We start from the raw sequence: 10,632 nt of genomic DNA, 5'->3' as shown, positions 1-10,632 counted from the left end.
AACATTCCAGTGGGCTGTTGGATCTTATTTGTACTCTCAAGCTTGCTAGCACAATTACAGAAATCTGGTCTGACTTGTTTAACAGGCCGGAGACATTCATGTATACTATTTCAACACGGCTTACCAGCTGCATCAACATATTCAATGCCATCAAATATAATGGTAGAGACACCCTACTTGACATAGCGCCACACCCGATTGCCATTTGACCCTTGTACCTTTTTAATTTCTCCAGCCTTCCATGCAGGCACGGTAGTGTAGCGGTTTGCATAATACCTTACAGCGCCAGCGACCCCTTATACCTTATCCCCCTTATACCTTCCTCCAGTCACCTTAAAATTATGCCCCCTCGTGTTAGCCATTGTCACCCTGGGAAAAAGTCTCTGACTGTCCACTCGATCTATGCCTCTTATCATCTTGTACACCTCTATCAAATCACCTCTCATCCTCCTCCTCTCCAAAGAGGAAAGCCCTAGCTCACTCGACCTGTCCTCATAAGACATGCTCTCCAATCCAGGCAGCATCCTGGTAAATCTCCTCTGCACCCTCTTTAAAGTTTCCACATCCTTCCTATAATGAGGCGACCAGAACTGAACACAATGCTCCAAGTGTGGTCTAACCAGAGTTCTATAGAGCTGCAAGTGGCTCTTGAACTCAATACCCCGACTAATATCTATCTATCCTCTCTCCTTGCCATCCCACTCTGTCTGTTCTTAAGACCCCCTCAACAACTATTCCCAGTTCCAATGAAAGGTCAGGGATCTGAAACGTGAGCCTGGTCACCCTCTGCACAGATGCAGACCGACCGGCTGAGCATTTCCCGTCTCACTTCACTTTCAGCCGCTGTGGCACTGCGGGCTGTGGAGGGGGTGGGTGGAAGGAGCGGCTGGCACTTATTGATGCGACGCCTCTCCCGTCCCAGGACCAGGGAGCCCCAAACCCAAACTGTGGGCAGCCCGGCAGATGGCAACGACCCAGCGATTCCCGGCCCGGCTGCGCTCCCCGACGCGGGAACGTGGAATCCCATTGGAACGCCGGTTGCTAGGCGACCGTGAAATTGATACCTTACCCGGAAGTGGAGGGGCGCGCCAAGCCGGCAGTGCTTGGTTATAATTGTGGGTAGTGTCCTGAGCCTGGATTTTATTTTTTTTTTGCATTAGTAAATCTTATTTTAATTATTACGCTTTAAATATATTTGTATTTAAAATTAGAAGAAATAATACCCTTGCATGGCGTGCCTTTGATCACAAGTGTTGTTGCTGTAACCATGAACATTACTTCCTTGAAGCGATCCCATATCCTCAAAATGGCGTTGTCCAACATGGAGCAGGGCAGCTCCGAGTCGTTTGCGGCGAAGGCGGTGAAAATCACCTGTGTGGTGGTCGTGTATTGGTTCGTATCGATCACGATGATCTTTGTCAATAAGTACCTGTTGGCCAGCCCCGCTCTGCAGCTGGACGCACCGCTGTTTGTAACCTGCTTCCAGTGCCTGGTGACAGTGTCCCTCTGCTTCCTCCTGAAGTCGCTGGCCACACTGTCTCCCAGGCTGGTGGAGTTCCCGTCCGTTGCCTTCGACCTCAAGGTTTCCAGGGAGGTTCTTCCACTCTCCGTGGTCTTCATCGGGATGATCACCTTTAATAACCTTTGCCTGAAGTACGTCGGGGTGGCTTTCTACAACGTTGGGCGTTCCTTGACCACCGTCTTCAACGTCTTGTTGTCCTATGCACTGTTGAAGCAGACCACTTCATTCCGAGCCATACTGTGCTGTGGTATCATCATAGGTAATCATCAAAGCCAACCGTATAGTAATTCAGTGAGTGTGTGTGTGTTTGCTTAGAAAACTTCCCCAGGGTAATTAATGGACGTCAGGATGTTACCTGGGATGGAGCAGTTTCGGTTATGAGGAGATGTTGGAGAGGCTGGGTCTGTTTACCCTGGAGCAGAGGAGGTTTGGAGGGTTCCTGAAAGAGGTATGTAAAATTGAAGGATATAGATGGGATTGACTACAGGAAATAAAACTAGAGCACATAGGTTTAGGGTAAGGGCTGAGAGATTTAGAGTAATACAGCACAGAACAGGACTTTCAGCTTAACTGGTTCATGCCTGTTTGCATGTTAATTAGTCAAAGACCTTGCAAAGTATCCTGGACAACATATATCTTTGACCAAAACCAAACAAACATGTCCTAATGGCAGGCACAGTAGTGTGGTGGTTAGCATAACATTTTACAGCACAAGCAACCCAGGTTCAATTCCGGCCACTGTCTGTAAGGAGTTTGTACATTCTCCGTGTCTGCGTGGGTTTCCTCCCACATTCCAAAGATGTACGGGTTAGGAAGTTGTGGGTGTGCTATGTTGGTGCCGGAAGCGTGGCGACACTTGTGGGCTGCCCCCAGAATGCTCTACGCAGAAGATGCATTTCACTGTGTTTTGAGGTACATGTGACTAATAAAGATATCTTACTGCTTATTGATGATTGTGCGATTGCTGAGCCCAAATTGTTGCCACAGTTACTGTAATTATTGCCACAGTTACTGTCACAGCAATAGTTATTGGGTATGAAATATTATTGGACTATTTAATGTGAAAGGTGTTATATACATGCAAAATCTTATTCATTTTTCAGGATCTGGGTATGGCAGGCAAGGCCAGTATTTATTACTTATCCCAAATTACCCTTGAGAAGGTGGGGATGAGGTATCTTCTGGTGAAGGTCCAGTCCATCAGGTGGAGATGCTCCCACAGCTTTGTTGATAGGAAGTTTCAGGACTGAAAATCAATGATGAGGAAGGAATAGCAAAATATTTCCAAGGTAGGAAGGTGCCCCACGTGGTAGCATGATGGTGGTAGCAACCCCAAGAGCCTGAAGCCCTTGCCCTCTGTGGTAGATGCTGCTGGTTTGGAAGGTGCTATTGGAGTAGCCCAGGTGAGTAACCGCAATGTGTTTGTAGACTGGACACGCACTGCAGCAGTGGTAAAGGAGGGAATGAATGTTTTGATTGTACAAGGCATCAACAAATATCCCTGCTTCTGACCTTATGGTGGAACTAAGGTCATCAATGAAGCAGAGGTGGTCAGACCTAGGCACTATCTTGAAGATCTCCTGAAGTAATATCCTGGGGCAGGAAAGATTTAATTCCCAACAACCATAACCAGCTTCCTTTGAGCAAGATAATACTCCAACCGCTGGAGTAATCCAACTGCTGGAGTATTTTCCCTTTTGATGCCTGTTGACTTTAAAAACTTGGTACCACACTCAATTAAGTGTTGCCTTGGCAACAACAGCAGTCACTCTCATCTCGCCTCTGGAAGTCACCTCATTGGTTCATTTTTGGACTAAATCTGTGAGAGGGTCCGGAAGCAAGTTGTCCTGGCAAAGTCCAAACTGGGCATCGGTGACAAGGTTATTAGTGAGTAAGTGCCTCTTGACAGCACAGTCAACAACACCTTCCAGCACTCTGCCCATGATTGCAGATAGACTGTGTGATAAATAGCTAGATTTGGTTTACTCTTTTTTTGAAAAAGACCTATCTAAACAATTTTCCACATTGCATGGGGATGCCAGACTGCATTGGTTTTTTTCCTTAATTCCCCTAGGATATCGATGAACAGAGAAGCAATTATTTTTACAGCAAGAAAAGCTAACGTCATCTTGCATTGACATGTTGTGAAAATCCTGAGGTATTGATGTAAATTAATTATTCAATAAAGTAGATTTTTTTATTAATGATTCACAGCAATCTTTGCTTAAAAAGATGGAAGTTAATAGTTTCAGTAAGGTCCTGGCCAAAAGGTCTTTAGTAATGACACAATTGACTGGAATAGTTCTCCTCTGGGGAAAGCATTTGTGATTTCTCCGATAAATTCGCAGTACAAGTTTCCTATCCTGGTGCTCTAGTCTATATAGAAACAGATTTTTGTCAGGATTATTAAGGGGTGTGGAGTCAAGTGAGCAGAATAGAGACCAGGTACAGATCAGCCACAATCTAATTGAACGGTGGAATGGACTGACTGGGTGGTCTGCCCTGATCTATGTTCCTAACTCTTGTGCAGTAAATACGATTTTAGAGTTCTTGTCTTTTATCTCAAATTTTGGTATTTTTAAAGAACACATTTGATAGATGAAGGACCAGCTCCAGAGGCAATACAGAGAGAATAAAGCCCCTGACTTGCAGTTGAAGAATAACTTCTAAAGTTCAGATTGAGATTCAGTGCAGAGTTAGAAGGCAAAATACCCTGAATGCTGAAAATGCTCAGTGGGTCAGGCAGCATCTGTGGAGAAAGAAGCGTTCCGAGTAAATGACCTCTCATCTTTAAACCAGTTTTAAAATACAGAGAAAGACATAGGAGACGAAGCAGTAAAAAGGAAAGGTCTGTGATAGGGTGGAAGGCAGGAAGGATTGAACAGCTAGAGGGATGGTAATGCAAGCTAACAAGTCTAAATGGAATGTAAATGCAGAAAAAATATTTAAGATTATCAATGAAAATGGAATGTATGATGGAAATATTCATTACCTGAAACTATTAAGCTCAACAAGATTGAGTCCGGACGCTTGCAGTGTACCTAGTCAGAAGATAAGCTGCTGTTCCATGATCTTGTGTTGAGCTTTGTTGGAACTGTGTAGGTGAGGTGTTTGAGATGATGCATTGGTGTCTGGTGGGGAGCAGAATGAAGACAGCCAAAATACCCACAGTGGTAAAATGTTACAAGTATTAGGGAGCAAAATGATTTTGTCCTTAAAGACGGCACAGGAAGCTGATCTCAAAAAAAAAATAGGTAAAGAATTCCAAATTTGCTGATCTTAGAACATAAGCGGCTACTCAATTCATCAGACTTGTATCCCACAATGTCTGCATAGCTATAATTGGGATACAGTGAAAAGCTTTTGTTTGCATTCCATGCAGACAGATCATTCCATATATAAACAACACATGAAGCACTGGAGGAACTCAGCAGGTCAGGCAGCATCTATGGAGGGAAGTGGACAGTCAATGTTTTGGGTCGAGGCCCTTCATCTCGACCCAAAACATCGACTGTCCACTTCCCTCCACAGGTGCTGCCTGACCTGCTGAGTTCCTCCGGTACTTTTCGTGTTGCTCCAGATTCCAGCATCTGCGGTCTCTTGTGATTCCATGCATAAGTACATTGAGGTAATGATAATAAAAAATATAATGAGTTGATCTGCTGAAAGCAGCTGCAAAGAGTCGCCATGCTCCGTGAAAATTATTTTAAATATTTATACTGTTCAACTTTGAAATGACTTGGGTTTCCTTGCACTACCCCCTCAGTGCATTGCAGGTTGCTGCAGATCACGGTGTAGCTTTTCTTCCTTCTCTCTGTTTCTTAAGCCGAAAGGCTTAAACCTGAGGTCTTAATTCCTGACTCGACAGCCGCAGGCAGCTTAGTAACCCCATCAAATCTCTATTCTTAATGGAGTGGCTGGAGGAGTTCTCCTTTCAACACTGACCACTGAATCAAGACTATGGTATCAACAATGCCATAACCAAACCCATGCCTTCATAAATAATGGAAGGATGCTGGCTCTTTATTAAAAATGTCGATGTTTTCAGCCTCTTGTGTATGACTATGTCATTTCTTTGCAGGTGGTTTTTGCTTGGGAATAAATCAGGAGGGTGCGACAGGCAGTCTGTCGTGGATTGGAGTGATGTTTGGCGTAATGGCCAGTCTGTGTGTGTCGCTGAACGCCATTTACACAAAGAAGGTTCTGCCAGCCGTGGACGGCAGTATTTGGAGACTAACCTACTACAACAACGTCAATGCTTGCATCTTGTTCATTCCATTAATTGCAGTCACTGGGGAACTGAAAATACTGTTTAACTTTGACAAGCTCAGCAGTTACCACTTCTGGGCAGTGATGATTTTAGGAGGTGTGTTTGGTTTTGCCATCGGATATGTCACAGGACTACAGATCAAATTCACCAGCCCATTGACCCATAATGTCTCCGGTACTGCCAAAGCTTGTACACAAACCGTCCTGGCAGTGTCCTACTATGAAGAGGTCAAGACCGCTCTCTGGTGGACTAGTAACCTGCTGGTCCTCTTTGGTTCTTTTGCCTACACCTGGGTGAAAGGACTTGAAATGAAGAAGGTGCAGCAACAAACGTTAAGCAAGAGCCACGAGAGCAATGAAGCTAGAGTCTAGAAAGAGTATTCCATTAGACTGGATGTACAGTGGAAGTTTGTGAGGAAGGGGAGCCTGAGTGGTGAGAGAATGGAAATTGCCAAACAGTTGAAATTTTGCAGCAGCACTCCCCACCCCCCCCACCCCCCCCACCCCTGTTTTTTCTAGCTATCTCCCCTGCAAGGCAAGATGGACAGTACTGGAATGCTCTTGCACAGCTCCCTATTCAACCATCTGCCCACTCAAGGCAGTGGGTCCTCAAGGCTAATGACTGGTAAACTTGAGAAGCACCATGTCATCACTCCCACCATCCACTAAATCATCGTCGTCAAAGGAGTCACTGCCAATTTTAAAACTTGGATTGCCGACTCTTGTCCACTTGTAACGGGTTGATTCACCGGGAACCGCTGCGAAGATGTTTAGGACACCACTCCTTAAATCTAGTTATTCAATTTTTTCTGAAATTCCTTGCAGTTGACCAAGATTGTTTTATACAGTAAATGGAAAACTGCTTTGTTCATGCAGTGTAACCTGGGGAATAGCTCTTGTTCATGAGCATTTTGTAAACTAGTTGGTCTCTTTGTTCTCACACTCCCACTGTTGTGCAAGCGGTCATTGCTTTTGCCCTGTCCTTGTCTTTGCAATCGTTGGATTGGGGTTTCCTGTAATTGGGAAAGGTGAAGGATGGTCAAGAGGAGGATTATTTTGGCTCCTGATGTACTCATTGGGTTAGAAATTCATCCTTGGGGAATGGTGCAATGTAGTAGTATAACGAACTTCTGAATTTCAGTTCTTAAAATATAAACAACTTCCTGAATAGAATACAATGTACGGCTGCTACTATACGTGTCTGTTTAGTGGAAGGGACAGAAGATCCATTTCCATCTCGTCTTTTGTAACAGTCACAGTAAAGAGCATTCTTAATTCCTTCAGGATAAAGGGGAACTGAGAGAATCTCTTGCAAGTTTATCTTGCAGTAATTTGATTGCTTAAAACACTTTTATATTTTCACGGGAAAGGGTAAACTTATTGAGTTGGAAAAATACTGTTTCATTATTGGGGTTTTCAATACATGCCATGCAATGGTCTAAGCCTGTTAATCAAAAATTTAATGGTCTTTTGGTAATCTGAAAATAAAACCTTTTACCACAATTTTCAATCCTTTTGGCTGGGAAAAAAAAATTTCAGCAAAGAATTACTTGTGTTTATATTCAATATCGATGTTCACAATTTTACTGTTTGTATTATCCATTGGTGTGATGTGGGTTTGATTGCACTTATTGAACTACCTTGAATTGAAAGGATGGCTTGCCAATCCTAGTGTCTTAAAGGTTAACTACACTGATGTGGTATGGAGTCGCAGAGCAGTTAAGGACATCAGACTTCCTTTTAAAACAGTTCATTAGGTTCATGGCCACTTGCTGATCCCAGCTTTTTAGTTCCAAATTTATTTAATTAATGGAATTTAAATTCCCAAGCTGCAGTGTGAGATTTGAGTTGGTGGCTAGTCAAGTAATGCAGCCATTACACTACCATATCCACAATTATATCATTTTTAAGCAATTTTGGGCTCTGTATCTAAAGAAAGATGTGCTGGCTTTGGAGAGGATCCAGAGGAGGTTCACAAGAATGATCCCAACAATGAAAAGCTTAATGTTTGAGGAGTGTTTGGTGTCTCTGCGCCTGTACTCGATGGAGTTCAGAAGGATGGGATGGGAGGGTGTGGAATCTCATTGAAACCCACCGGGTACTGAAAGGCCTGGATGGAGCGGAAGTGGAGCTGTTTCCGTTAGTAGGACAGCCGAGGATCTGAGGACACAGCCTCAGAATAAAGGGACATCCTGTTAAAACTGAGATGAGGAGGAATTTCTTCAGCCAGAGGGTGGTGAATTTGTTACCACAGAGGGCTGTGGAGGCCAAGTCATTGGGTGTATTTAAGGCAGGGATTGATAGGTTCTTGACTGGTGAGGGGGTTAAAGGTCATGGGGAGAAGGCTGGAGAATGGGGTTGGAAAAAAGAATCAGCCATGATTGATTAGTGGACCAGACTTGATGGGCTGAATGGCCTGATTCTGCTCATGGTTTTATAAACAACAAACACCAATAAAGGTTCTGTGGTTACATAGGCAAACACAAGGGAATTCTACAGTGGATTAGACTGGGAATTGTTAAACATTCAAACTGGTATACTGCCTCCAAACAGGATCAGTTGTGAACACCATGAGAGGAAGTGCCTCCAGGTGTACACTGACACCTTTGTGTAACAAACTAAAGAAAGACGTGGCACCTTCAAGATGTTCTGATTACTTTGCACCCGCCAACTCCTTTTACAGCAGCGTAGGAACTGTTGTGATGTGTGGAGCATGGTGATCATTTATGCACAGCAGGTTCCTGCAAACAGCAATGTGACGATGATCAGATTAATGGAATGATGCACCATCCCTCTTTGATGGTAGTACTATGGGATCTTCCACCTGGTTCGACATCTGAAGGACAATGTGTGTAATGGTCTAGCGGTCCCTTAATTACGCACTAGTGTACCAGCCTAGAGCTTCATGCCCAACTCTCTAGTTGGTCTTAAATTCACAACTTTCAGTGCTGCAGCTGCCAGTGTTCAATGGTGTTCTGCTACTGGAGTCGTAGAATCCTTCAGCTCATCTTGTCAGTCCTGACCATTAAGTATCCATCTATGCTAATGCCACTTACCAACATTTGGTCCGTAGGCTTCTATGTTCTGGCAGGCTTGAATGGGGAGATAAGGTCAAAACTTACAAATGAAACAAGAGTTTGATCTGCAGGTTCTGCCATTACGCCAGATGGCGTGGATTTTGATTTTGTGAGCTTCCTCTGTGCAGGTGTAAAACGAGACAAATCAACCCCCTGAGCTCCTAAACAGAGCCATGATGGATTTTCTTCTTTCCAAACTGCTGATGATGACTTTGAACTTCAGAGAGGGCAAGAGATGCAGCAGCTTCAAAACCCAAGCACTTATCTGCAAGCATGCAGCATTGTGACAATTTGCACTTAATGCTTTGTCCGTCAGAGACCTGGACTCAACACATTTGGGCTTATTTGCCATTTTCTGGAACAAGATGTACAAAGAATGATTTACCTTAAGCACAAAGGGATTGGTATCGGTCAAACATCAACTGCAGCTTAAAAGAAAAAGGAGTGAAGTGAATTCTGGAGATTTGCTGCAGGTCAAGGAATAAAATTTTAATGGGAAAACGAAACTAAACTTTGACACAGCCCGTCAGTCCAACCACAGGTTGTTTATTTAGGAATGGGGGATAAATGAACAAAGGCACAACATATTGGGAAGTTTTTTGATGTTTCTGCGATTTACGTAATCACTAAAATGTTTTATTGATTTTATGGCAACTCTAGAAAATCTTTACTGTTCGATACAGAGCTTCTGAAGAGACAAAATGGTAATTTCAATTGCATATTGTGCAGGCACGGTAGTGTAGCGGTTAGTGTAATGCTATTGCAGTGCCAGCCACCCGGGTTCAATTCCAGCCACTGTCTGTAAGGAGTTTGTACATTCTCCCTGTGTCTGCGTGGGTTTCCTCCCACATTCCAAAGACGTACAGGTTAGGAAGTTGTGGGCATGCTATGTTGGCGCCAGAAGCGTGGCGACACTTGCAGGCTGCCCCCAGAACACTACACAAAGGTGCATTTCACTGTGTGTTTCGATGTACATGTGACTAATAAAGATATCTTATGTTCTAGATCACACATGGGAAGTCGTTCCATTGATTAGGAAGCTTTTAAAAAAAATGTTCTTAAATGGTATTAAATGACTTGAATATCTGGCTATTATTTGCTAACAGATATTAATTTGATTTTGAAGTTAAAGCCAGGACAAGTGTAGTTCAATATATTCTTGTGGTGAAGTGTCTGTCCTTGCCTATGACCATTTTAAAAGAGCTGCATTTGCTAACCTGATCACTACATGGTACGTGGGGAGACATGCCTAGATCTCTAGACTGTGTGTCCTGCTGAAGAAGTTTGGCTCACGCTCGATGACGTGGCGTGATGCTGAGATACCACAGTGTGTGCACAACTATGATTGGTGAAGAGCGATGCGACGTACTGTGGAAATGCACAATGAAGTTGCACTGCAGGACAGGTCTCAGACCTACACAGTTACCTTACAGCAATGTATCATGAAATGGTTCGTGTGACTCGGGAGAGAAGTAACAGTTTAAACCATCAAGGTCTAGACACAAACTCCATAGAGAAACTTAATTTGAAATAACTAAATCGAAACCTATCGACCTGCGTGGCAACCTTGAGGGATCTATGGATGTGGACCCCAAGATCCCTCTGTTCCTCCACACTGCTAAGAGTTCTGCCATTAACTTTGTATTCTGCCTTCAAATTCAATCTTCCAAAGTGTATCACTTCAAACTTTTCCAGGATGAACTCATCTGCCAGTTCTCAGACCAGCTCTGCATCCTATCAATATCCTGTTGTAACCTACAGCAA

General features: G+C 43.7%; 1 protein-coding gene across 1 annotated transcript; it reads left to right on the top strand.

Annotated features, from left to right (window-relative positions):
• The first annotated feature begins 1,092 nt into the window (after positions 1–1,092).
• slc35c1 (solute carrier family 35 member C1) lies at positions 1,093–9,843 on the top strand. Its single transcript, XM_052029598.1, has 2 exons — positions 1,093–1,781; positions 5,604–9,843. The coding sequence occupies exons 1-2, from the start codon at positions 1,268–1,270 to the stop codon at positions 6,161–6,163; spliced, it is 1,074 nt and encodes a 357-aa protein (XP_051885558.1). The 5' UTR covers positions 1,093–1,267; the 3' UTR covers positions 6,164–9,843.
• The last annotated feature ends 789 nt before the right edge of the window (positions 9,844–10,632 follow it).

The sequence above is a fragment of the Pristis pectinata genome, chromosome 14 (genome assembly GCF_009764475.1).
Source record: "Pristis pectinata isolate sPriPec2 chromosome 14, sPriPec2.1.pri, whole genome shotgun sequence".
Taxonomy (NCBI): Eukaryota; Metazoa; Chordata; class Chondrichthyes; order Rhinopristiformes; family Pristidae; genus Pristis; species Pristis pectinata.
The sequence above is the reverse complement of the archived record's forward strand: the minus strand, read 5'-3'. Positions and strand labels throughout refer to the sequence as shown.

Bases quoted from the DNA above. Each gene is read 5' to 3' on its own strand.
- slc35c1 (XM_052029598.1), top strand. From the start codon at position 1,268: ATGAACATTACTTCCTTGAAGCGATCCCATATCCTCAAAATGGCGTTG. The intron at 1,782-5,603 runs GTAATCATCAAA...ATTTCTTTGCAG, and splicing joins GTGCTGTGGTATCATCATAG to GTGGTTTTTGCTTGGGAATA.